The 27883-nt window shown below is 35.8% G+C and overlaps 1 protein-coding gene across 2 annotated transcripts in view; it reads right to left on the minus strand.

The window, feature by feature from the left end:
• The window catches only part of CWC27 (CWC27 spliceosome associated cyclophilin), a 193941-nt gene that overhangs the window by 164252 nt on the left and 1806 nt on the right, over nt 1-27883 (minus strand). For both annotated transcript variants that reach the window (XM_081826812.1, XM_006732516.3), the window contains exons 2-7: nt 20084-20180; nt 13885-13997; nt 11091-11234; nt 9570-9668; nt 8828-8931; nt 7062-7131 (exon numbers count right to left, since the gene is read on the minus strand). In XM_081826812.1, coding sequence (XP_081682938.1) covers nt 7062-7131; nt 8828-8931; nt 9570-9668; nt 11091-11234; nt 13885-13997; nt 20084-20180 — 627 coding nt within the window. The remainder of the gene's footprint in view (nt 1-7061; nt 7132-8827; nt 8932-9569; nt 9669-11090; nt 11235-13884; nt 13998-20083; nt 20181-27883) is intronic.

Below are 27883 nucleotides of genomic sequence, written 5' to 3' on the forward strand. Positions count from 1 at the left end.
AAGTTGGAAGAGTTAAGGGAAGAGATTCTCCCCAGAGGCTACAGAAGGAATGCAGCCCTGCCAATACCCCAATATGTAGCCCAGTGAAATCTGTTTTGGACTTCTGACCTCCAGAACTGTAACATATTAGATTTGTTTTGCTTTAAGCCACTAAATTTATGGTAATTGGTTACAGCAGAAATATGAGATGAATATAAATATATTAACATCTTTTTAAAATTACTTAAATATAAACAATTAGAAAGATCAAGTTTAATACCATTTAATGAGGCAAAAACAGTTTATAAATTAGACTGTTCAACACTTCTTAGAGCCTCTGTGCAAAAGGCCTAGCGGCACTCTTCATGCCATGTCCACCCCCGAGATCCCAACCTTTTGGGGAAGTTTAATTTCTTGGACTAAACAAGGATAGGACAAAGCATTCTTATTTTATTCTCAAAAGTGGTGTATTTGTCTATCAATATAATGTTTTCTGGGTGAGAAAAAAGCCTTTTTGTATCTTGGGATTTGAAGTAAAAATATTGGCATATCTTGCAGTGAGAGAAATACTATGTGTATCACTGTGAATGTGGCACAGTTTAATCACTATTTTTAAATCTAGCTATTGCGATACTTTTATGATGAACCTACTGTTTAACTTGCCTCATGGAAACTACTTGTCTGATTGTAAGCTTTCACTTGAAAAATATTTTCTGACATCTGTTTTTAAATTATACACAAAGATTCAGGAGTAAACTTTAAACCAGTACAGACATTTGAATACAAATATCATTTAAGAAAGCAAAATGAAAGGAGGGATCTTCCATAAAAACTTTTCAAATGTCTGAAGCCTAGGATCATACTTTTACTTAGTTTTTACTTCTCCAAAGTATATCCAGTTCCTCAAGCATTCTCCATGTGCAGTGGTTCTTGGCTTTATCACCATCCTCCTCATGATCCTCCCTTCCTCTGAATGCATCTAGTTTGTCAGTTTTTCTTTCTTTCTCTTTCTCTCTCTTTCTTTCTTTCTTTCCTTCTTTCTCTCTGTTTCTTTGTCAGTATCCTTCTTAAATGTGTTCTGAACTGAACAAAACGCTGAAAATGTGACCACCCAAAATGCAAAGAATGTTAAATTTCTTATTCCAGAGACCTTACTCTTTTTTTTTTTTTTAAAGATTTTATTTATTTATTTGAGACAGAGAGAATGAGAGAGAGAGAGCACATGAGAGGGGGGAGGGTCAGAGGCAGAAGCAGAGACTCGATCCAGAGACTCCAGGATCATGACCTGAGCCGAAGGCAGTCGCTTAACCAACTGAGCCACCCAGGCGCCCCCAGAGACCTTACTCTTAATAATTCAACTAGGGCTTACAGGCTATTAAGTCTTATACCTATTCAGCTGATTGCATTAAATTCAAGTATAGAATTTACATGTACTCCTATTACATTTTAACTTACTAGCTCAAATAATCATGCACAGGTTGACAACAAAGCACTCTTCGGGCAGAAGTATTCAATCAGATATAAATCCATCTGACTATACTATCTCCCAGATCACATTTCCTCATGTTGTCCACAAGAATATCATGAGAGACTGACAATGTGCTTTCCGAAACTCAAAATATGTTATTATGGCATCCTCCTATCATGCAATCCTAACAAAAAGGAAATGAAGTCAGCCTGGCAAGTCACTTAACCAGAGTCTCAGTTTCCTCATCTATAAAGAAAGGAAGTTGGACTACATCCCTTTGAGCTATAAAACTCTATTATTCTAAAAGAGATTTTATCAGGTAGTAGAAAGATACTGAAATAAATAATGAAGGAAAGCTAACCCATGTGGGAGAGGTACCTTGTCATGAATAAATGAGTGGGGTGAAGTAGTGTCTGTAATCCCACACTGATAATCCATAAACCAGAGGGGACTCTATCTTATTTCTCCTTTCACATAAAGTAAAGCCCCAATTCAGACTTTACCAATTATTAACTTGTGATGTTAGACAGGTTCTGGAATAAAGCTTAACACACTGTAGAGTCACTGAAAAAAGAAACTTGATAAGCAAATGAATAATGAAACAATTATTTTCAGGACCTCTAGAAATATTTAATTTCACGCAAGCACTGAAACTGAAAATTGTTCTTAGTCATTGTAAAAGACACTTACTTCACTTTGGTTCTAATTATTACACACATTTAAAAACAGTAAGGCTAACTTTTCAGAAATATATCTGTTGGTCATACTTTCCCAATATTCAGGCTAGTGTTCCTTTTTCTTACCAAGGTTTCATTTTACCCCAAAGGTAAAATGTATTGGAGGGATTCTCAAAGTCTGAAATACAGTACAAAAGGAAAATAAATAAAATAAACTTCCATTCTGATTCACTCTAGAATTTGTCTCATGCCCTCTAGAGAAATTTCCTTTCCTCCAAGCCAATAAACTTCAATGATTTTTTTTATCATTGTTCTATTTTCTCAAGCTAAACTTATTCATGACTCCATTATATAAACAGACAAAACAGCTGAATTCTATAAGCTGAAGATTCTGCACAATGTGCCAAGACACATTCACATGTGGAGAATGGGTTGTTGGGGGGTCATGATATACAGTTGTACCCCAGTGCTCTCCAAGCTGCTCAAGCTACTATCCAGGACCCAGTGGGAGTGCTCAGGAAGAGCACTCAGGCAATTGGGCCGAGTTAAGGCTTCTAACCCCAGAAAGCTGAACTGCTGGCGAAGTTTTTTGCCAACCCTCTGGACTGCCTTAGCATGAGGGCAGCAGCTTCTGCATCATAATCACAATCATATCAGAGATTGTTTGATATTCTTTAGCTTTCTGAGAATCAAATATAAATTATAACACAGAGTACACTGCTTAAGACATCTGACTTTCAAAAACATTTTCTGAGATTGCATATTGTATCGAAGTAATGACTATCTACATCCTTATTTCATGTTACAAAGAGGAAACTTGAGGCTGAGAGAGACTGTTATCCAGTCACAGAGCATCAGTGGAAAGCGAAGTGCCAATATGAATGTGTATGATCCCAAATTCATGCTCTTTCTGTTCCAACCCACTGCCACCCAAAGATGACACAGTTTACCATCAGAGAGCTCACAGCCTAGGACTCTACAGTCTTAATAAAGCAGAAAGAAAAGGGTATAATGTTTTAGTAAACATTGAGAACACAGTTGAATGTTTCTTGTGTAATAAAACAAAATGGATGTTTTTAAAAGGAAAATATAAGTATCACAAGACAGGCAAAGGTTAGATAAGAAAAAGGAACGACTAAGAGAAGACATTTAGAAAAGATGGTATTTTAGGTGTTGAAAATAAATATGACTTTGACATCCAGAATGGGACAGGACACTTCAGGCAGGGAAAAGAACATGAACAAAGACATACAGAAAGGAAAACACAAAACATATATGTAGAACAGCAAATAGTTCAGCTCTGCTAACACAGTGTTTCCTACATTTCCCTGATAAGAATTCCACGGAATTCATTAAAAGTACAGCTTCCCAGGCCCCTCCCTTGGAGACTCTAATTCCGTAGGTCTGAGGAGGGTGTAGGGATTTAATTTTTAATTTTTAAAACAGTGTTGGACCTGATTTTTCAGTGGTTTTAAAGTGGTTTAAGAAGTAAACTAGAGGGCAGACTTGGTAAAGGGGGTCACGGCCTTATTTCTATAGTCAACAGAGAGCAACTGTGACATCTTAATGAGGTTTCAGGAAGACTGTTCTGATGGTAATGAGTGGAAGGGAAGGAAGAGCAAGGAGATGGGAGACCAGTCTGTAGACTAGGGCAGCAGCCCAGGCTAGAAATGAAGGCCTGAACGAGAGTAGTAGCAAAATAAATTAAAAGGAAAAAATTTGAGATATGTCATGGATGAAAAATTGGTAGAACAGTGCAACAAATTGGTTTTGCAGAGAAAGAATAAGAAAAAAGTCAGAATCTAAAATTCTCCTCTAGAGGATACTGATACCAGGGAGTAGAAAAAGAAGTCACAAAACAGGGAAAAGTCTGGGAAACAAAGATAATGAATCAAGCCTTGGCCAGGACTTGGGTTACTAGTGAGATATTCAAACAGAGAGAGATGGCCAGTAGGCAGCTGGAGAAAAGAAAAGCAAGCCAGCCTAGAGATACAGACTTGAGAGTCAGAAACTAACATCTGATAATTTTATCACAAAGCGCAGAGTCAGATGAGAGCAATATGATGACACAATACTAGGCTTATACTGTTCACATGACAATGGACTGTAGGTTGCAATTTTCTTGGCAAAAAGGAAGGAACGGATTTAGTCTTTCCACAGTTTGAAGTGTTTTTCAGGTTCGAGAGCAACATAAAGGGCAAGCCAACACTATCTGCAGTGGTATCCTTGCACATTTCAACCTTGTAGCAAACACTGAGTGCTTTAGGATTATCAGGCTCACCACAGTCAGTGTAAGTTAAACATTTTGTTTGTTTTACTTTGTATAATAGTAAGCAGCAGAGGAAGATATGCTTTAAACATTTAATATATACTGTTGTTACAAATAGAAAAAATTCAAACTAATTTCCTAGTAAAGTCGACCTCAAAGTAATGGTGAATAAAACTTACTTTAGACCAGAAATTTAATTCAACGAAAAGACTAATAGAAAAACTCCTTTCTCCTACCCTTGTTCTCTCCTCAGGGCGGCTCAGCCTAATATCCAGGCCCCTGTGTGAGTTAGGAAAGGGCAAGGGGCCAATTGCACTGAGCTGCCTTCCACCCCAGAATGCTGTGCTAGCAGTGTAATTTCCCGCCAGCCTTCTCGATGGCTTGGGCTTGAAGGAAGCAGCTTCTGCAGCATTCAAAATCATATTAGAGACTTAAATGGCTATAGAAATCTAAGTCCAAAATTCTGATTGTACCATCTCCTAATTACACAGTCTTACACCAGTGATTTAACCTTTAACCTATTGATTTCATCCCTTAAATAGGAATAATAACATCTATAGCACGTGACTGTTATAGAGGTTACATAAAATAAATATTTAGCACAGGTAGCAGAGAGGAAAATAATTACAGTACAGTACAGTATAACATATGCTTTGATAGCCACAGACAGATTACCATGGAAAGAAGTTAAACTCAGCCTGAGTGGGAGATGGGTAGGGGAGGGAGGCGGAGGTAGTCCAGAGTTGATAGTGGAGCTAGATCTTAAAGGAAAAACAAAAATTAACCAAATAAAGGAGAACCTACCCCAAGCAAAAGGAAAAACAGGAGTGGGGGGGGGTTGTGGGGAAGGCATGTGTATGTAAGGAGACTTGACATCTTTAGAAAACATCAGTGAAAGGGACTCCTGGCAATTTCCAGTTCTAACATTTGTGGTTTTGTCCATTTACAAATATACCCACAGGATCATGACATACGGTATATCTTTCATTTTAATAAGGCAGAAATTTGAATCATGAATAAGGCAAGACTAGTGCACTGACATCTAAAGAAGATAACTTCTGAGATATCGAGGTGCCAGAGTGATTGATAATGTTGATGAGGCCTAGGGAACGGAGGTTTTCATATAAAGATGAATTTAATTTTGACATCTAAAGTAGAGAGGTTTCCTAAAGGAAATCAAGAATGTGGGATAAGAGCCCAGAAATAATATTCGTCCGTGTGTCCTAGAGTTCAGAATATTAGTATACAGGTGGAAGTTGAGAATCCATGGTATCAAATATCTGGAATACTGAAGACAGCAAGAAAAAATTGTGGCCAGAACGTTTTTTACACATGTCCGTTTCAAATTCAGTCTTAATGCAATGGGTAGAAGTAGTGTGCTTACTATATGTCCAACATTAGCCTACCAAAACCATCCTCTATGATGAGGGAAGCACATGGTCAGTGTTGGTCAGAAATAGGTTTAGAGTTTTAATTACTACAACAAAACTTCTAACCCTTTAGGTCTCTGCGTTCACTAATTTTCTTTCTTTGTTTTTTTTTAAACATTGCAAAAAGGTAATCTATTTAAAGAGTGATTTAAAGGCCTTATGATTTTCTTTATAAACAGATGTAAAAACAGGAATTGTCCACTTTTTAAAAAACTCAACATTTCAACCCTCCACTATTATTTTTTAGAGAGGGAGGAGGTGTGGGGCAGAGGGAGAGGGAGAGAGAATCTTCCGACGTAGGACTCGATCTCACGATGCTGAGATCATGACTTGAACCAAAATCAAGAATCAGACACTTAACCAACTGAGCCATCCAGGTGTCCCTCGACCCTCCACTATTGTTGTAACCCACTAAACTGCCTGTATCAAAGGCTACCCCCACCCCCACCCCTTCCCCCATTTCACTCTCCAAACAAATTTCCATTTCTTCATCATCTGAGGGATGAGGATGATTTTCTTGGAGTATATTTAACAGATTCACTGCTCTAATATTGTCAAGGCATAGGTGTTTCCGCAATGAGTATTGTGTCAAAAGTGATATTCAGGAAAACCATACTTAAAGGCCGAGTGGAAGCATTGGTGGGGTAGAAGACCAGGAAGCAATATATAATTCAAATACATGTATCTTACATGGTTCAAATCCTAGCTCTAGCTATTTACTGGTTGTGTGACTGAGCAAACTACAACCTATCTATACCTTAATTTATTTTGGGGTAAAATTGGGATAATGATAATACCTATCTTAAAGGGCTGTGATGAGAATTAATGACATTCATAAATATAGATAGATAATATTAAAATGAATATAAAAGCTTTGGTCTGTCACTATTTATTATAATAATGATCATAATCATTATCATCTAGCAAACCACTTAAAACAAATAGCAATTAAAATCTGAATTACAAGGTTAAATCATTTTTTAACTCTAGTTCTAACTGATAAAAAAAAAGCCAGGTTAAGAAACCCCACAAAACTCTAATTTCAAGAGAGCATATCATCTTAGGAGTTGCAAATGTTACTGACAACAAATCATTTTACAAATCAGTTCAATGAACACTTCTTGACTGTGTACCATGAAAAACATGCTGTGCCATATATATAGCAGGAGATACAAAAATGAGTGAGATACAGACCCTAATACCTTTTATAATTCAGAACAAAGGGATTAGAGTTTTACCTGACTAACTCGATTTACTTCCTCCTCTTCTTCTTCAGCTTCCTCTCCAAATGAAAGTAAACTAAAATTTCTTATTAAAAAAAGGAAAGAAAAAAGGAAATAAGAATGAAAGAAAATTGAGAAAATTAAACAAAACTTATAAATGCTGAATTGTCAAGGCATTAAAATAGAATTTACAAGAAGAACACATTTTAACTGTTCAGGAATATACAATATGACTTAGTATTCAGCAGAAATATACTAAGGATCCGTATTTTCAGCATAATGTTAAGGCATTGGCCTCTCACCAGATATTTAGTATATTAGATGAAACAAATGACCAAAGATCCATCCTGAGCACTACCATTAAATATATTAAGTCAAGCATGACAGAAATAATTAAGCCTTTTATATTTATAAAAACTGGTTAGCAAAATGGAGTTTTCTGGAAACCTAATAAATATATAGCCCTGAGAGCACTACAAATAGGAAGTAATTAATCTTTAAAAATGTCATAAAATACTTTAAAATTGATAAGTTACACAACACTGTCAAAAAAAATATAAGCAATAAACTTAACAAAAAAAATAGCCCATGGGGAAGAATAAACTGTCTTCTATGAGCCTTCAAACTAAAGACATCTCAAGGAAGATAAATAATAAGTTATTAAAACTCTTTCAAATATTGAAAAAATAAAAGATTTGGCAACAAGAGGAATTTTTTATTTCAAAACCTAGATGCAGTCAGTGACTACCACATCATCCCTAATATATTTGCTATGAATTAAAAACAAAAACAAAAACACCCAGCTTTTGGGCTGTTGTCAAGATAAATAATAGTGATGAAATATGGTATCTGAATATGGTGACCGTGACCTTTCACCCAGAGATAAAATTAGTCAAAAGAAATGAATCAAAAAATAGAATATCAAATACTCCGCTATATAAGAATTTATTTTGCCACAAGACATCAACTGCTTATTGAAGTGGCTCCCATTTGACAGTTTATAAAAGCAGCTTAACTTCCTTATACTTTGGATGTCACGGAAAGAAACAAATGTAATTGAATACCTATGCCACTGAGTGTTCTCAAATTCCCCTGCTCATTTTCTCTTCCTAACAACCAGATGTTGTAATTATAATCTCCATTTTACAAGATGGGGAAACTGAGGCTCAGAAATATGAACACACTTTGCTTCTTATAAATGGAGTCAGGAAGGACTGTATTTGGAACTGTCTGAATCTAACAACTATGAATACACTAAAATTACTAATATGGATGCTACAATTCACTAAAAGAGGAAGTTGAAATCTAACTCTCTGATATCTATTTTAATAAAATAGACAAAACTAATAATGTGAAAAATATTGCTCACAAAATACTGAAACTTATTTACTCCAAAACAGGAGTGAACAGTTAAATTATGTAACCATGCAGTCATTATATCCTTCATACTTGACCTTCCAAGTTTTTTACACAGAGCATATATTAATTGAAAAACAAGTAAAAAAACAAACAAAAATTCTTAACAACACATTTACATAAATAATTGCTACAGTGATCATAAATATTTATTAATACAGATTTCATACAAACATGTGACACAACACTTCTTTAGCTTAAGTTACATACAGTATTTTAATAAGAGAAATGCATATTTAGAAAAACAAAGCCCTCATAATTCAGATATCTTCCTGGTCCACACTGGCCTCCCCCTCACTAGTAAACAGTTGTTACAAAAGGAAACAAAATGAATGAATTTCTATTATTCTATTATTTCTGATTACTTTGTGCCTTTGGGCTTCAATTTCTTTACTTCTTCCTCTGGTTTCTCTTTTTTTGGCTTTTTTATTTCTCGTGGAATGATGTCATCAAAAGGATTAAACAAAACCTATGAAAAAAATATTTTGAAAACATTATTCCATTTTTAAAAATTTTACAAGAAATTAAAACCAGTATTTAATTGCGTTAATGTTAACATCTGTATTTTTTGCTCACATAACTATTATAAGTCTAGTGATATATTTACTACATAAAGTACTTCCACTTACATGGCTTCACTGGATTCTCCTGATAATCCTATGTGCAATTAAGTAAAAGGTATTTTATCCTTCTTTTACAAAAGGGAAAAATACTCAAGAAAACATAATACCTAGTAAGCAAGACAAACTCAGAGTTTTAACCCCAAATCAAATGCTTCTAAGGACCTTATTTCCTCAATGAAGGGTCACTCTGAAGTTACCTAGGAAGGCACTTCATTGAGCTAAATAAGCCTAATTCTTCTAACTTTCCCTCATAAGTCAAGGTTTTCATACATTGGATTATCAGCTAAAGTCTCATCTTTGAAATCAAAACCTTCAATTTAAAAAAAAAATTCTTAATCAGAAATTGTGCTTAAATTACAGAGATAAAGTCTGAATTGTGATGTTAATTTAGTATAAAGCCTTTATCCAGTAGTTGAAAAATACTAACAGCCCGCTTCTCTTACATGATAATTTAAGTGCTGTATCTTAGACGTCATGCTCCTACCTCACAGCTTCTTATTCTGTGTGGATTACGTGGTCTTTCTTCCTCACCTATGTCAACTTCTGTCAACCGCAGCATGTTATATACTGTATCCCCTGTGACCTATCAAAGAAAAAAGAAAACTTAACTGTAAACTCTTATGTTCATTCTTGGAAATAAGGGAGGGCTTCTGAAAATATTTTTTCGATAATTAAAAGGAAATCTCTTATTTTTATATAGGAGCTTATGCATTAAATAATGCAAATAAAGCAACTTCATCTTCAGGGGAAAAAGCAGAAAGGGAGTTCAATCCCTCAATAACAGTTTTAGAGAACTTCCAATATATATTTAACATCAGGTTTTATTAAAAGTGAAAATATAATGCCAAGTAACCTCGTACTGAATGACAACTTTTCATTCAAACAAAATAAACAAATTCAGATTTTAGAATTGGGTGGAACAAGCAAATAACAATACCATACGTAAGTGCTTTGCAGACATTATCTTGTTATAGTCTCACAAACATCCTAAAAGCAGGTACTACCATTATCCTCCTTCTCTAGATAAGAAAACTGAAATTCAAAGAAGTTACGGAACTGACCGTGATGGGCTTTCAGAAAGTATGCCATGCTATACTGTGTCTCTAATGTGAAAGGTACATATGAGCAATTGTAAAAAGCGTTGCAGAATGACAGTGTAAATATCACTTTATTATATGCTTTTATTTTTTAAAAATAATAGGAAGGAAAATCTATGAACATCAGACAACCCGTGTCGTAGTGGTTCAAATGTACCTATTTCTTAACCTATGTTGTTAAGTTTTAAGCAACCATATTGTATTGCATGTTTTCAGCATGGGTCCTTTCATTCAGCATTTCTCAGGAGTTTTAAAATAATATCAGTTTTCCAGTTGTGCTGTTTGTTTTTTTCCCTTTCATCCTCACAAAGTCCAGTTTTGCCTGGACTGTGGGGAAACCATTCCTACTGAGCCAGTAGAGGGAGCTGTACACGGAGATGTCTAACATGCCTGAGACTTAAAACCGGTGGGAATATATTTTTTAGAAGGGAGAGTGAAAAAACAAAACCTTCAGAATCCCCTTTTAAAGAAAGATGTTAAATGTGAACAGGATTAAATAGGTACTACTCAAAGTAATATTTCAGGTAAAAAGTTTTAATATTAACACAACTTCCACTTTATATTTAAGGGAATTCATCATCGACAAAAATAAACTTTAAACTACTAAATGTTGTGACCTAGATAATACCTAGGTTTCTGAAAACATAAAAACAATATCAGATGAGCGACACAGTAGCTAATATCATTAGTATGATTTTAGAAAAAAAAATTCTAAAGTCATAATCAATGACTTATTTGAAACATACAAACAAAAAATTAAGGTGGTCCCTCATAGATCATTGTAAAAGGAATATATTCCATCAGTTTTAGAAATAATAAATGAAATCCCAGGGAATATTTTTATGAGGGCAGCTCCTAGATATATTGGTCATATGTATCATAGAAGCTGAAGATAACTGGACACAAACCTTTCCAAAAATGGTATGCTTATTGTTGAGTTCATCTGCTCGACCCAGTGTAAAGAAAAACTGGCTGCCATTATCATGAGGACCAGCATTTGCCATGGCAACCAGTCCTCTCCGATTAAAACGTAACCGTGAGTGGAATTCATCCTGAAGTATTAAAAAAAAAAAAAAAGTTTAGTATATGATCTCAGTTATAAGGGTCTTCATATTCAGTTAACAAGGTTCTATACAACTTCTAATCAAAAATGCTAAAGTTTTATTTAACTAATTTTCAAGTATAATCAAATCCAATACTTACTTTCCTTCAGTACTGTTAAACTTGACTTCACTAGCCTGTAAGCATCTTCTAAATATCCTCAACCACAAATTTATCCTATTTTATGGGAAAGCTGCCTATTTACATGGAAAAAGGGCACTCAAAGGGGAAGAGATTTCTAAGTCATTCCCCTGTTCCCATCCCTCAAAGTTATCTAACTTTTTAGAATGTTCTATTTTTTCTCCAAAAAAACTACCTTTGAGTCATTGCAGGGTCTTCAACGATTGCCCCTCCCCATTCCATTCTAAAGGTCATGAAAAAATGGCTTTCTTCCTGTCTTTTTTTTTTCTTTAAAGATCTTATTTATTTATTTGACAGACAGAGACACACAGAGAGAGGGAACACAAGCAAGGGGAGTGGGAGAGGGAGAAGCAGGATCCCGCTGAGCAGAGAGCCTGATGTGGGGCTCGATCCCAGGACCCTGAGATCATGACCTGAGCCGAAGGCAGACGCTTAATGACTGAGCCACCGAGGCGCCCCTTTCTTCTTGTTTTTTAATTCAAGGAATCTACTATAATCGTGCTATGTGCTTTACTCTGTTTTTTTTAAAGGTCTTTGTTGAATATTTTCTGAACTGGCACTGGTCCCATTTGCCAGTTTTCCAAAGAACCAGAGCAAGCCTCTCTAAGGTCGATTTCCTGCTATGGTAGAGCTACATAACATACATTAGTCTCTCAGTTAACAGGATTTCTATCCAGACCTGATACTAGACTCGTTTATAATATAGCCATATGATGTAATCGGTGCTTTTCAGAAAAAAAGTTATTTTTTCCTTAATAAATAATTGTCAAAGATTTGAGCTCAGAGAGTCATAACTTGGGATGCCTGGGTGGCTCAATTGGTTAAGCGTCTGCCTTAGGCTTAGGTCATGGTCCCAGAGTCTTGGGATTGAGTCCCACATCAGGCGCCTTGCTCAGTGGGGAGCCTGATTCTCTACCTCTACCTGCCGCTCCCCCTGCTCGTGCTCTCTCTCTCCCTCTTTCTCTCTCTGTGACAAATAAATAAAAAAAATCTTAAAAAAAAAACAAAAAAAACAAACAAAAAAGAGTCATAACTCTTTTATACTGTATCAAAAATGGCCTAATTGAAAAACTTAACAAGATAACGATATTACATAATAAGCAAAAATCTCAATTTAGAAAGTAATTATGAGAAAGTGCAATTCTGTTACACCAAACAATAGAATAAAGGAATGCTTCCTACTAGGTGGAAGCTCTAAAATCATGAGACATCTCAATTTGGTAAAATACAAAATAGTTTTTTAGTGATACTTGAGACTTTTTTATTATAACCATTCCTCATTTTCTAAGGCCATTATCATCTGAAAATTAAAGCAAAAGTTCAAGTATTTTTCTCAAGAATCACACAGTGACCCAGTAAAAAATTAAAAGAAAGTCCAGACCCTCTATCTCATTAGTATAAACATGATGTCTTCAAAAATTATCATATTTTAAGAGCCACTGATGTTTATTCATTCAAAGAACGTGATATTGGTACCATCAGATTAATAAATAACCTAACTTGTAGTTTTTATTTGAACCCACTGTTATTAACTATGATAATCTTTTTTTCTTTTTAGATCTATGTAGGCAGTTAACAAATCACTGACCTATTCTTGATTAATACACTTTTTTCTAACATTTTTTTATATTAATTCTTTCTTCTGTCCCCTTGTGATTTCCTGTTATGGCATGCATTTTAGGCTACAAAGGTCTGTTATGCATAATTAAGAATGAATTCTGCTTTGGACTGAATTGTGTCTCCCCAAAATTCATACAGTGAAGCTCTAACCCCCAGTGTGACTGTATTGGAGATAGGGCCTGTAAGGAGATAATGAGAGTTAAATGATGTCGTAAGTGTGAAACCCTAATTCAGGAGTGCTAGTGCCCTTATAAAAAAAGGAAGAGACACCAGAACTCGCTCCCTCTACCATGTGAAGACACAACGAGGAGGTGGCCATCTGCAAGCCAGGAAGAGACCCTTCCCCGGAAACCGAATGCCAGTGCTGTACGTCTTAGCCTCCAGAACTGTGAGAAATAAATTGCTGTTGTTTAAGCCAACCCATCAGTGGTATTTTATTATAATGGTCCAAACAGATTAATATAAATTCCATATAGTGTTAAATAAAATATTTTGAAATAGGATGGCATGTTCTAAAAATTTTTTATATTTACAGAGTTCCAGAGATCAGATATTGTCAGATATCAAGAATTATGTTATATAGTTTTTTTTCTCACATGTTCCTCATGACCACCTGCAGCTCCACCTAAATTCAATCTAGCATAAAAGTTGCAACAAGACAACTCAGAATGCTTGACAGGGGAAGTGCTGCTCTTATACCTGCACAATCCTAAACATGTGATACGTACCAGATTTTGTGCACTAATGTGAAATGCACTTTTTTCATGTGGGGCACAGTCATTTTCGATTAAGCAATCCAAACTGATTTGCAAATAAATAACAATAAAAATTCAGTTTCACCTTGAATGGGGCTCCATAGATAGACTCTCCGCCAGTCCCTGTGCCAGTAGGATCTCCCCCTTGGACTATAAAACCAGGAACCACTCTATGAAAAATGGTGTTGTCATAATATGCTGAAAGAAATTTAAAATAATTTAGCAAAGTCTAAAACAAAGTGTATAGCTTTCAGAGTTAATATAATTAGAGTCACAGGATTTTTCTCTCAGACTATTAAATAGGCTCGTAAATCAAACCCTTTCTTCCCTACTTACTATAAAATGTCTACTCAAAACAGCACAATTTCTACAAAAAGCATGGTTGTTGTTGTGTTGTAATTATTTCCAGGATTCTCTCCAACTCCAGATTACAGTTTATGTATAAATATGTTATTTGGAAGCTATAAATATACAAGAGGGATCATATACGGTCTCCTAATAGTACTTATTATCTGGAACCTGAAATCATTAAGAAGACTTCACCAAGAAAAAGAAGTTGTATGTGGCAGAAGCATGGCATCTCAGTGAGGTAAATCTTAAGCCAAGAAGTTGGTGGGGGCAGAAGGGCAATATTTACAGTTTGACAGAATCAGAGAGTTTATATTAAAAGGAAAATATATGTAGACTATATGTGTAGCCCTGAAGGAAGTGCTGAATAAGCAAAACCTATTATTATTGTTGTAAAAACAAACAAAAAACAAGTAGCAGCAGAGTAGATGGGAGATGGTGTTGATGGTAGTCCTAGTTCAGTCACAGGCTTAAGGACTGCAAAGCAGAAAGATGGAGAAAAAGCGTAGTTCCCTGAAAGCTTCACTGAGCTGCAGAACTGCCTGACACCAGATTTCTTATCGTACAGGATTATAAATGTCTTTATTATGTAAATAATATTGAGCTGAGTCTTCTCCTACTTGCACCTAAACACAACCTAACTCACTCAATGACAAAGACAAATCAAGTGCCTACTTTATGAGTCAAAACAAGACTATGGTTTATCATAATTCATAAAGTACTATATAATACAGTGGCTTGCAGGCACCCTCATAATTATTTACATTTGTAAGATCTATCTGGACCTAAAATCCATACTTTAAAGCTATGTTGGCAAGAGATCCCCAGTGCAAAGAAGTGCTCCTTGGTTACATACAGAAACTGTAAAAACTGAGTCTAAAAGTATCTCTTCTGTAAGTAACCATTTACTCAGAGTAGGTTAAAAATATGCAGCATTCAGGAGTTCTGAGTCATGCATCCTGTTGGCTGGCTAGCCTTAAACATAATTTCTCCCACCCTTTTTTTTTTTTTTAAAGATTTTATTTATTTATTTGAGAGAGAATGAGATAGGGAGCATGAGAGGGCGGAGGGTCAGAGGAAGAAGCAGACTCCCTGCTGAGCAGGGAGCCCGATGTGGGACTCGATCCCGGGACTCCAGGATCATGACCTGAGCCGAAGGCAATCGCCCAACCAAATGAGCCACAGAGGTGCCCCTCTCCCACCCTTTTTTAAAAATGGAGATATAATTGACATTTAACATTACAGTGGTTTCACGTGTACAACATATTGTGCAGTGTTCACCACAATTAAGTCTAACATCCAGCACCTCACATAGTCACAAATTCCTTTTTCTTGTGATAAGAACTTTTAAGATCTACTTTCTTACCAACTTCCAAATATGCAATACAGTATTATTAACTATTGTCCACCATGATGTACATATAATTTTCTCACTATAAAATATTATAAATTAACCCACAGTGTTGTTTTGAAGATTAAATAAGATAATATGGAGGTAATCTATAAATTTTCAAGTCCAACAAAAATGCCAGGTCCAACTTTAATATTTTAACTTAAATTCTACAAATTTAAATATATAACATACCCAGTCTATATCAGAAAGCAATAATAATCCGTTGGTCCCTAATATGCAGTCAATCAACATTTTGATCAGATCTGCTTTTTCAAAAGATCACTCAAAACACAGTATGGAGAATGGAATGGAAGCGACAAGGCTAGAGTGAGAGGAAGCAACTATTGTCCCAAGAGTAAAACCTGACTGTGACTTATACAGAGGTGCACATATTTAAGAATTCTCTAGGAAGCAGGATCTATAAGACTCAGTAATCTAGGGTGCCTGGGTGGCTCAGTCGGTTAAGCGACTGCCTTCGGCTCAGGTCATGATCCCAGGGTCCTGGGATCGAGTCCCACATCGGGCTCCCTGCTCTGCGTGGAGCCTGCTTCTCCCTCTCCCACTCCCCCTGCTTGTGTTCCCTCTCTCGCTGTGTCTCTCTCTGTCAAATAAATAAATAAAATCTTTAAAAAAAAAAAAAGACTCAGTAATCTATTAGATGTGAGGGAAGGGGGACATGAAAGAGATCTTTATTACTTGTGCTTTCAGATTTTAAAATTACCCATCTTACTCCTTTTTCGTATTTCCTGTTAAGCACTTCAATTATATTGGCTTTTTACTTTACCTTTTTTAAAAGTTTCCTAATTATAATCTTGTTAGATGACTGAAGTTATTATAATACTATATATAGAGTAGGGACTTTCTATACTTTCTCTACACCATAATTTTGTATTTAATCTACCAAAGCTAAAATTTCAAATTTCCACAAAATTCCATAACCACTATTTCTATTTCCATATAACATATTAATAATACTGCTGAACTATGCATTTATGGTTGTCCTTATAGCTTACTATGTACTATAATAGATTATATTGCACGTAATGTTTGACTTCTTAAATGTTTATGTATCATTCCCATAAGTATTTTGAAGAAAGAGGTTTTATAATTTCATTATGTGTATTCATAATAGTCTCCTGATTTTTCTCCACTATTGAAGAAAGAAATTTTCATGTATCTTAAATATTAAATTTCCTATTTGGCTGCTGTGGTTCTGGTATTTTCCATTATATTTGTATTTCTGGCTATACAATGTATGGATATCATAATATACTTTGTCTAATTGTATTTCTGCCAAGTATAATATAGGAATTTACATCTGCATTTTTAAGTGATTTATGTGTATTTCTTCCAGAATCTGGCATTTGTGTTTAATTTTATAAATATCATAAGTAATAACTTTTTATTTAAAACTCATTTGTTATCTGTCTGCCCTGCTTATTTTAGCCTCTGTTTTTTTAAACAAATATTTCTGCTTCCCACTTTGTTTTGCTAACCTAAAATTTAACTCCTTCCTCAAACTTCAGAGGAACCAAGAAAATTATCAAAAGCAACAAGCTTCCCTTTCCTTCTATCTTCTTAAACCTTTTCTTAAACTTACAATTTTTAAAAATTTCATTCACTTTTAAATGTTTACCTATTCCCCAAAACCTGAAATCCAAGATTAAGTCTGTGTAACTATAGATCTTTCATTTTCATAAAAAACTAAAAACTTCCCCCAGACACAGAATGACAAATTCTGTATATCACTTGTATGTGGAATCTAAAAATGTCAAACTTGGGGCACCTGGGTGGTTCAGTCATTAAGCATCTGCCTTCAGCTTAGGTCTTGATCCCAGGGTCCTGGGATCGAGCCCCACATCTGGCTCCCTGATCTGCGGGAAGCCTGCTTCTCCCTCTCCCACACCCCCTGCTTGTGTTCCCTCTCTTGCTGTGTCTCTCTCTGTCAAATAAATAAATAACATCTTTAAAAAAAAAAAAAAGTCAAACTCATAGAACTGGAGAGTAAAATGGTAGTTGCCAGGTGCTGGTAGGTGAGAAAAATGGGGAGATGTTGGTCAAAAGGTATAAATTTCTTTTTAATTTTTTAAAGATTTTATTTATTTGAGAGAGAGAGAGAATGAGAAGGGGGAGGGGTAGAGGGAGAAGGAGAAACTGACCCCCTGTGGAGTAGGGAGCCTAACCTGACCCGGGGCTCCATCCCAGCACCCTGGGATCATGACCTAAGCTGAAGGCAGATGCTTAACCGACTAAGCCACCCAGCCACTCCATAAATTTTTAATTATAAAATGAATAACTTCTGGGGATCCAATGTACAGCATGGAAGTTATAGTTAATTGTACTGTGTTGTATACTTGAAATTTGCTAAGAGAGTAGATCTCAAGTGTTCTCACCACACACACACTCACAAGGTAACTATGTAAGGTGATGGGATATGTTACTTAACTTGATTGTGATAATCATTTCACAACGTATATGTGTCTTAAATCATCACATTGTACACTTTGAAAAATCATGTTGTACATCCTAAATATATACAATTTTTATTTGTCTATAATACCTCAGTAAAGCTAAAAAAACAACTAAAAACTTCCCTTTAACTGCCATATATATGTCATGTTCCACCTTCCTGATTTTTACTTATTTCCTTTTTAATTCTGGAAATCAATCCTTTTTGAAGTAAATACTGATATGAATGTTATAAGATCTAGAAATATCATGACTTGTTTAAATCATAGAAGTAGTGAATTAAAATGGGGTTCTCTAAATTGTATTTTTAAAACCCTGACTTTATTTTGGGAGTATCTTCATTTAAATTAGTCTTCTCAGGCTTCTTGTTAGCCTTTGCAGTAATAATTCTGTCTTTCACCTGTTCAATTTAAGAGAATTGCTCTAGTTATTTTTCTTATGATTTTCCTATTCTTTTTTCTGTCTCCTTGTATTCTTATAAGTAGGGGAATAATTTTTTGTTGTTCCAATTAAGTTCCACCATGACCTAACTTAAGAACTTTATTTCTTCTTCACTATCATATTATATCCAGATGTTTTCTGTTTCTTCCATTCACCTGGTCATGGATTATTAATTACCATTCATTCTTTCTAATGTTTTTGTACTTTCACTCTTCCCCTGTAAAATTTGAGCCTTTGAGTCTTCAAAACTTCTTTCCAGAAACAAGTCTGACTTCTCTGTGTCTACTGTGTTTCTTGGTTCTGTTGATAGTTATTTGAGGCTTCTCTGACTGTACTATCTGTCTGACTCAATTTCCTTCCTGCCTGCCATAGCAATTATTAATAATGGTCTTTGCAGATGTAGTTCTATTTTTTTTGGCAGGTTTTTTTGGGGGGGGGGTCTGTGTATTTTTATATCTTAAATCTTCCCCTGGTAATTATCTATTTGTGTAATTATTATCTATTTGGACTCAAAATGCTGTTTTCTGATACCTGATTAACCTTGTCTGTCTCTACAAATCAGATATAACTTAAAAACACAATGATTGCCACCACTGGAGATATTTGAAACCATATGCAATGTATTCTAAAAGCCAACAAGTTACAAAAATCTTTAGAATGTTTAGTTCTATAAGGGAATATTCTGAAGAAGAAAACACTCAAGTGGATGTATAATTCTGTAAAGTTTATTGAATGAAAAATAGTCACTTTGTGACTCAATCTAAAATCATATTGGAAACATTGATGACATCAATGAATGCTGGATGGAAGGCTTCATGGAGAAGACGGAATTCTCGACAGAGATTAAAAAGTGGGTACACTTAAATAGTAAAGAAGAAAATAAAAAGTATTCCAAAAAGGAGACTGAGGATATGAAGGAAGATATGAGGATATGTGTGAAAGTGAAAATGGGAAGGAACTGCTCAGGAAATAAAAATAATAGTCAAGTGAAACCATATGGTTATTTAGTGCAATGAAAAACAAGGTTGGAAAGCTAGGAAGCCAAGCCGTCTGAGGATTCGGCTGCCAGATGAATAAATAAGGGGATAAACAGATTAAAGATGACAGAGAGAAAGACCAGGTAAAAGGCAATCACAACTATGCAGGTGAAAGTCAAGGCAATCTGGTTTAGCTATAGCTAACAGAGGAAGATGGGAGTAAAGTCCACTAGGCACTTTGATATGTAAATTAGAGTGAAGAAGAGAGGAAATGGCTGGAATTCTAAATTTGATAGTTACTTGGATAGAACTAACAACTAAAGAGTAAATAAAATGGAGAACTCAAGGCAATCTTAGGGAGTACCTTTAGAGGATGAAAGAAAGAAGTGGGGAATAGACAAAAAGATAAAAAAGGATCAAAGTTTTATTGGTGAGATAAATTTCTCTGCTAAAGATACATAGATCTGAAAGACAGTCTTCATCTCCTCTCTCTATTTCCTGACACAGTAGCTCAACACTGTATCACTCATATCAACTCCTATCATTCATCACCACCATTTAACAGCAGGCATCAACGTTGTGGAAAGATACACTTCAGTTTATTTTTAAATTAATAAAATTTCTCCTACAGAATAAAACTCAAGAGTTATGATTACCTTCCAAACAAAGCTGAATGAAATTTCTGCAAGCTTTAGGAGCTTCTTTTGACCACAACTCTATGTCAATATCTCCAGCTGTAGTTTTCAATAAAACCTGTAGAAAGAATATAACATCATTATATTAAATTATCATTTTGGCTTGATAATTAGTTGAAAGGCTGCTCAATTTGAAGCATTCATTAATGAGCTTTCAATTTTAAAGTTAAAATTAAAATTAAAAACTTTGCTGGGCTTTTCTTGGTATACTCAAAAAGTACAACAGGGAAAATACAGTCTCTTCAACAAATGGTATTGGAAAAACTGGACAGTTACATGCAAAAGAATGAAACTGGACCATTTTTTCTTTTACCATACATAAAAATAAGCTCAAGATGGATTAAAAACTTAAATGTGAGGCCTGAAACCATAAAACTCCTAGAAGAAAAGACAGTAATTTGTCACTGGCCTTAGCAACATTTTTGTAGATAATGTCTCTTCAGGCAAGGGCAACAAAAGCAAAAATAAACTATCAGGATTACATCAAAATAAAAAGCTTCTGCACAGCAAAGGTAACTATCAGCAAGATGAAAAGGCAACCTAATGAATGGGAGAAGATATTTGCAAATGATATATCTGATAAGGAGTTAATAACCAAAATACATAAAGAATTTATACAACCCAACACCAAAACAAACACCAAATAATCCGATTAAAAATGGGTAGAGGACCTAAATAGACATTGTTCCAAAGAAGACATAAAGATGGCCAACAGACACATGAAATGGTGCTCAAATCAGTTGAGCAATGCAAATACTCAAGGAAATGCAAATCAAAACCACAATGAGATGTTACCTTACACCTGTGAGAATGGCTAGGATCAAAAATACAAGAAATAACAAATGTTGGCAAAGATGTAGAGAAAAAAGAACATTCATGCACTGTTGGTAGGAATGCAAACTGCTGTAGCCACTGTGAAAAGCAGTACAGAGGTTACTTAAAAAATTGAAAACAGAATTACCGTATGATCCAGTGATTCCATTACTGGATATTTACCCTAAGAAAATAAAAACACGGGGTGCCTGGGTGGCTCAGTCGTTAAGCGTCTGCCTTCGGCTCAGGTCATGATCCCAGGATCCTGGGATCGAGCCCCGCATCGGGCTCCCTGCTCCGCGGGAAGCCTGCTTCTCCCTCTCCCACTCCCCCTGCTTGTGTTCCCTCTCTCGCTGTGTCTCTCTCTGTCAAATAAATAAATAAAATCTTTAAAAAAAGAAAAGAAAAACACTAATTTGAAAAGATATATGCACCCCTATGTTTATAGCAGCAGTAATTATAATAGCCAAGATATGGAAGCAACCCAAGTGTCCATCCCTAGATGAATGGATAAAGAAGTGGTATAGATATGTGTGTGTGTGTATGTACATGTATATATGTAAATGTACATGTATATATACAAAGATACACACACATATATATGTGGTAGTAGAATATTAGTCATATAAAAGAATGAAATATTGCCATTTAAAGCAATATGGATGGAGGAAGATGGTATAACAATGCTAAGTGAAATAAGTCCAACACAATAAGACAAATACCATATGTTCTCACACATATGTGGAATTTAAGAAACAAAACAAACAGAAAAAAAGACAAAAAACGTCAGACCCTTAAATACTGAGAACAAAATGGTGGTTGTCAGAGGGGAAGTGGGGGTGGTAAGATAGATAAAGAGAATTAAAGAGTACATTTATTTTGATGAGCAGCGAATATGTATAGAATTGTTGACTCATTCTACCATTCACCTCAAACTAATATAACACTGTTAATTATACTTTGATAAAAAAATTCATTCAATACAAGTCATTATAGATTTATATCTTTCAAATACCATTTTCAGAAATCATTTAGGACTTAAGAAAAAATAGCATATACCTTTTTTAATCAGAAAAATTTACTCATTTAAAAATCAATTATTTAAACTTGCTTTAATTAAGAAAGTTTCTTGCAGCTTTTCTTCCAATAATATTGGCATAGCAAATTAAGAAATTAAAGAACAATGAACCCATGGAATTGTGACACCATAAGACAATTTTACAATTATCTTTTTATATATAAACACTCTACTTTCTCATTCAAAATCATGCCATTCCTGGAGCACCTGGATGGCTCAGTCAGTTAAGTGTCTGACTCTTGATTTTGGCTCAGGTCATGATATCAGGGTCGTGAGAGTGAGCCCCACACCTGGCTCCGTGCTCAGTGGGGAGTCTACTTGAGATTCTCTCTCTCTGTCTCTCCCCCTGCCCCCACCCCCCACTCTCTCTCTTAAAAAAAAAATCATGCCATTCCTAATTTACAATGAAACATTCTTAATCTAATTCTAGGTTAGTATGTTACTAAAATGGTATTCTCAAAATCACCATCTATAGTCAGTGGAATCCTTTGATAGCCTCTTTTCTACCAGCTCATGAAGGTAAGGACTTCTAACTTGGCTTGGCATGAAACAATGCCCAAAAGAAATACTCTATCATGGGAGGCACCTGGGTGGCTCAGCAGGTTAGGCGTCTGCCTTCAGCTCAGGTCATGATCTTGGGGTTCTGGGATCGAGCCCTGCATCAGGATCCCCGGTCAGCAGGGAGTCTGCTTCTCCCTCTCTCTCTCCCCCAGCTGGTGCATGTGCACATGCTCTTGCTCTCTCAAATAAATAAATAAAATCTTAAAAAAAAGAAAGAACGAACGAACGAACGAAAGAAAGAAAGAAAGAAAGACTCTACCATGACAAACCAACCCACTGGATTCTCATTTTCTTGGGAGGTACACTTTTGGGATGCAAACTGAGTGGCTGAGTAACTCCCTAGATTGTATCTAGAACACTGGGTAACACCTTCAGATTTTGCATGATAACTGGTGTATATCCCAATCCTAAAAGTATAGTATATCTAAAAAGACAACGTCCTGTCCTACCTATTAGTCCCTTGTATACTTGAAATAAAATGTTATTGTTAAAGGGAACCTACACGTCTTCTCTCCCTTGCAACTCTAATACAATGATTCCAACTTTTTCAAAGTATGCATCCCCATTAGCAAAGAAAAGGGAAGTGGGAAGGGAGGTAAGGAATTGGGCACACAGAGTCCTCAAATATGTAGATTTTTTTTCCTCTAGTATTTTAAGGGTCACAGAAGATAAACATTTCAAAGGATTACATAAAAATAGTATTTTTAAATAATTCTTAATCTTCTTCACTAGGGGTAAATTGAAACTTTTTTTTAAAATAACAGCATTACTGAGATATAATTCACATACCAAAAAAATTCACCTTTTTAAAGTGGTTTTTAGTACCATGACCACTAATTCCAGAACATTTCATCACCCCCAAAAGAAACCATGTCCCCATTAGCAGTCAAGCCCTATTTCCTCCTACTCTTATCCCTTGGCAACCACTAATCTACTTTTTCTATCTATGGATTTGCCTATTGAACATTTCATATAAGTGGAATCATACAGTATGTGGCTTTTTGTATGTGGCTTCTTTCATTTAGTATAATGTTTTCAATTGTAGAGGTCCATCTTCCTGTTCTATACACTCAGCTTTTAAATGTCTTAAAAATCACAATGGCTTTATATTCTTACTTATAAATATGTCAAGGCACAATACACATTTAAGACAAAGTTCGTCATTAACAGTAAGTAGAAATCCACATTTCAAATAATTTTCATAATAATTTCTGATTTTTGACATACTTCCCATGCTGAGGCATCAGCTCTACCATTTTCTTATGGTTTGCCTATGTTTACATTATTAATATGAAATTTGTAAGGACTGGTTTAGTTAATCCAGATACCATGAAATGTAAATCCATTTAGCAATGCATTAGGAAAAATTACATCATGATATATAAAAAGTGACTGAATGACTAACTGAATTTATATGTTCCTTTTTATATATAAAATATTACATTTAAACAAGAAAGAAGAAAATAAATACAAACAGAAGAACGTAGATTTTTCTCCCTGCATCTCATGGATGGTTTTACATAGCCCCTAAAGTGTGCACTCACTGGTTTAGAAACCACTGCTCTAAAGAACAAGCCAATGTACATCATCCCTCCCTTCATAGTCTGTGGAGTCAGGTTGCTCAAATACCTTTCTACTTAAGGTAGCTTTGTTACTTTGGACATGATGTCTAACATATCTGTGACTCAACTTCCTTCTCTAAAAACAGGGACAATAATATTCTTATGTTTGTTGTGAGGACAAAATGATTTATTCTACATAGACTGCTTTGAACAGTACCTGACAAATAGTAAATGCTCAAAAAATGGTAGCTATTATTGTTGTAATTATTATTCTTATGTAATTTTTTTTGGCTACAGTCAACTTATACCTAGTAAAAAGAATGCATACATGGAAGCACCTGGGTGGCTCAGTTAAGCATCTGCCTTTGACTCAGGTCATGATCTCAGGGTCCTGGGATTGAGCCCCATATCAGGCTCCCTGTTCAGTGGGGAGTCTGCTTCTCCCTCTCCCCACTGCTCCTGCTCTGTCTCTCTCTCTTAAAAAAAAAAAAAAAGAATGCATACATGGTTGGGCCACCTTGCCTACCAGACTTTCTTAATCTTTCCACTGATAAAATACTGAATTAAAAAAGAAGGCACACGTGGTCAACTAATCTTCAATAAAGCAGGAAAGAATATCCAATGGAAAAAAGATAGTCTCTTTAACAAATTATGTTGGGAAAATTGGACAGCAACATGCAGAAGAATGAAACTGACTACTTTCTTACACCACACACAAAAATCAACTCAAAATGGATGAAAGATCTAAAGGTGAGACAGGAATCCATGGAAATCCTAGAGGAGGGCATACGCAGTAACCTCTTCGATATCAGCCACAGCAACTTCTTTCAAGACACATCTCCAAAGGCAAGGGAGACAAAGGCAAAAATGAACTATTGGGACCTCATCAAGATAAAAAGCTTTCGCACAGCAAAGGAAACAGCCAACAAGATTAAAAGACAACCTATGGAATGGGGGAAGATATTTGCAAATGTCTTAACACATGGAAGGCTGGTATCCAAAATCCATAAAGAACTTATCAAACTCAACACCCAAAAAACAAAAAATTCAGTCATGAAATGGGCAGAAGACATGAACAGACACTTCTCCAAAGAAGACATAGAAATGGCCAACAGACACAGGAAAAAAGGTTCAACATCACTCGGCATCAGGGAAATACAAATCAAAACCACAATGAGATACCACCTCACACTGATCAGAATGGCTAAAATTAGTAAGTCAGGAAACAACAGATGTTGGCCAGGATGTGAAGAAAGGGGAGCACTCTTACACTGTTGGTGGGAATACAACCTGATACAGCTACTCTGGAAAACAGTATGGAGGTTCCTCAAAAGTTAAAAATTGAGCTATCCTACGACCCAGCAATTGCACTACTAGGTATTTATTCAAAGGATACACACATAGTGATTCAAAACGGCACATGCATCCCAATGTTTAGCAGCAATGTCCACAATAGCCAAACTATGGAAAGAGCCCAGATGTCCATTGACAGATAAATGAATAAAAAAGATGTGGCGTATTTGTATAATGGAATATTACTCAGCCATCAAAAAGAATGAGATCTTGCCATTTGCAATGATGTGGATGGAACTAGAGGGTATTATGCTAAGCCAAATAAGTCAGTCAGAGAAAGATAAACACCATTTGATTTCACTCATATGTGGAATTTAAGAAACAAAACAGATGAACATAGGGGACGGGAAGGAAAAATAAAATAAGATGAAAATAGAGAGGGAGGCAAACCATAAGAGACGCTGACCTCTAGGAAACAACTCTGAGGGTTGCTGGAGGGGAGGTGGGTGGGGGGAAGGAATAATTGTGTGACGTGTACTAGGGAGGGCACTTGATGTAATGAGCACTGGCCGTTATATGCAACTGATGAATCACTAAATTCTACCCCTGAAACTAATAATACAGTATATGTTAACTAAACTGAATTTAAATAATTAAAAAAAAAAAAAAAGGCATGTGGCTCCTTAATCCATACATTTCTGCTGGCCAACTCTACTTTGTGAGGTTTCAGTGGCTCCTTTTCCTAAGGCTTCTAAATAAGATAATACTTTGATAATAAAATGTTTCTTAAGAATAAATATACATGGGGTGCCTGGGTGGCTCAGTTGGTTAAGCGACTGCCTTCGGCTCGGGTCATGATCCTGGAGTCCCTGGATCGAGTCCCGCATCGGGCTCCCTGCTCGGCAGGGAGTCTGCTTCTCCCTCTGACCCTCCCCCCTCTCATGTGCTCTCTCTCATTCTCTCTCTCTCAAATAAATAAATAAAATCTTTAAAAAAAAAAGAATAAATATACATGAATATGCAATTTAAATTAAGAGATCATAATATGTGGAAATTTCATCTCGAGTGTATAAGGACATTTCTATCAATGGTACTTTCTGTGCCTCATCTTCAGAGGCCAGAGTAACAGCAAAACACAGCACATTTATAGACAATTGCCAGGGGTCTACCACTGATAAAACGTGTCAATGATTTCTCAGTTGATTCTATGCTCTTTGAAGGGAGGAACTTTGTCCCATTTATTCTGAATGTCTCTTTATCCTTTTAGTACCTAATGTATCATTAGACAGCACAGGCACTAAACATCGACTGAGAAAACTTGTTATTGTATCTCTTTAAATTCTTCCCAGGCCAAAATTTTTACCATGTGCTCTCTATGGTACAGAGCTTTGAAGCTTCGATGTCTGCAATTTCCAGCATAAGGCTGGAAAAAAGTCCCCAGTTGTTTTTGAAGGAAAACTTTGACTAGGCCTGATATTCTCTGTAAGCCCAATTCTGTTTCATAAGGACGGTGTTTATCACAGTTAACTTGTACTTATTTGCGTGACTATTTGGTGAATGTATATTTCATTCCACTGACTCCATGATAATAGGGGCAATGCTGGTTTTTCTTTCCCTTGTATCCTTAAAACCTAGCATATAAGTTGGCATGTGCTAGTTGCTCAATAAACATTTGTTGAATAAAAGATCTCCTGTTCAGGCATGTATCTATGTTAGAGCTTTTCCTCTTTATGACCACATCAAATCTTCCTCCAGAGTAAAGCAACTAAATCTTCCCTTGACCAGAAGCAGTATTAACTTCAAACTCACTGATGCTTAATGCTTTAAGAGAAATACAGTATTAATTTATCCATTTATTCATTCAATCAGTACATATCTGAACTCCTCCTACCACAGGTCAAGCATCATTCTAGATGCTGGTCCCTGCCATCATAGTGCTTGCATTCTATGGGGAGAAGGGAAGGAATAGGACACTATTAAGTAGTTAGAAAAACTAACTAACTTACTAAAAACTTACTAAAAACTTACTAACAACTAGTAAGTAGTTAGAAAAAACTGAAGAGGTAAAGGGAGAGGGGCAGAGAATGTTGGGAGGCAGGACATGAATGGGGTTTGCTATTTTCCAGAGTAAACAGAAAAGTCCTCTCTGAAAGGGGACCCTCCTACACTGTTGGTGGGAATGCAAGCTGGTGCAGCCACCCTGGAAAACTGTGGAGGTTCCTCAAAAAGTTGAAAATAGAGCTACCCTTCGACCCAGCCATTGCCCTACTGGGTATTTACCCCAAAAATACAAATGTAGTGATCTGAAGGGGCACATGCACCCCAATGCTTATAGCAGCAATGTCCACAATAGCCAAACTATGGAAAAAGCCTAGATGTCCATCAACAGATGAATGGATAAAGAAGATGTGGTGTGTGTACACACACACACACACACACACACACACACACACA

Source organism: Leptonychotes weddellii, chromosome 7 (genome assembly GCF_054177405.1).
Source record: "Leptonychotes weddellii isolate Sample4059 chromosome 7, ASM5417740v2, whole genome shotgun sequence".
Lineage (NCBI taxonomy): Eukaryota > Metazoa > Chordata > Mammalia > Carnivora > Phocidae > Leptonychotes > Leptonychotes weddellii.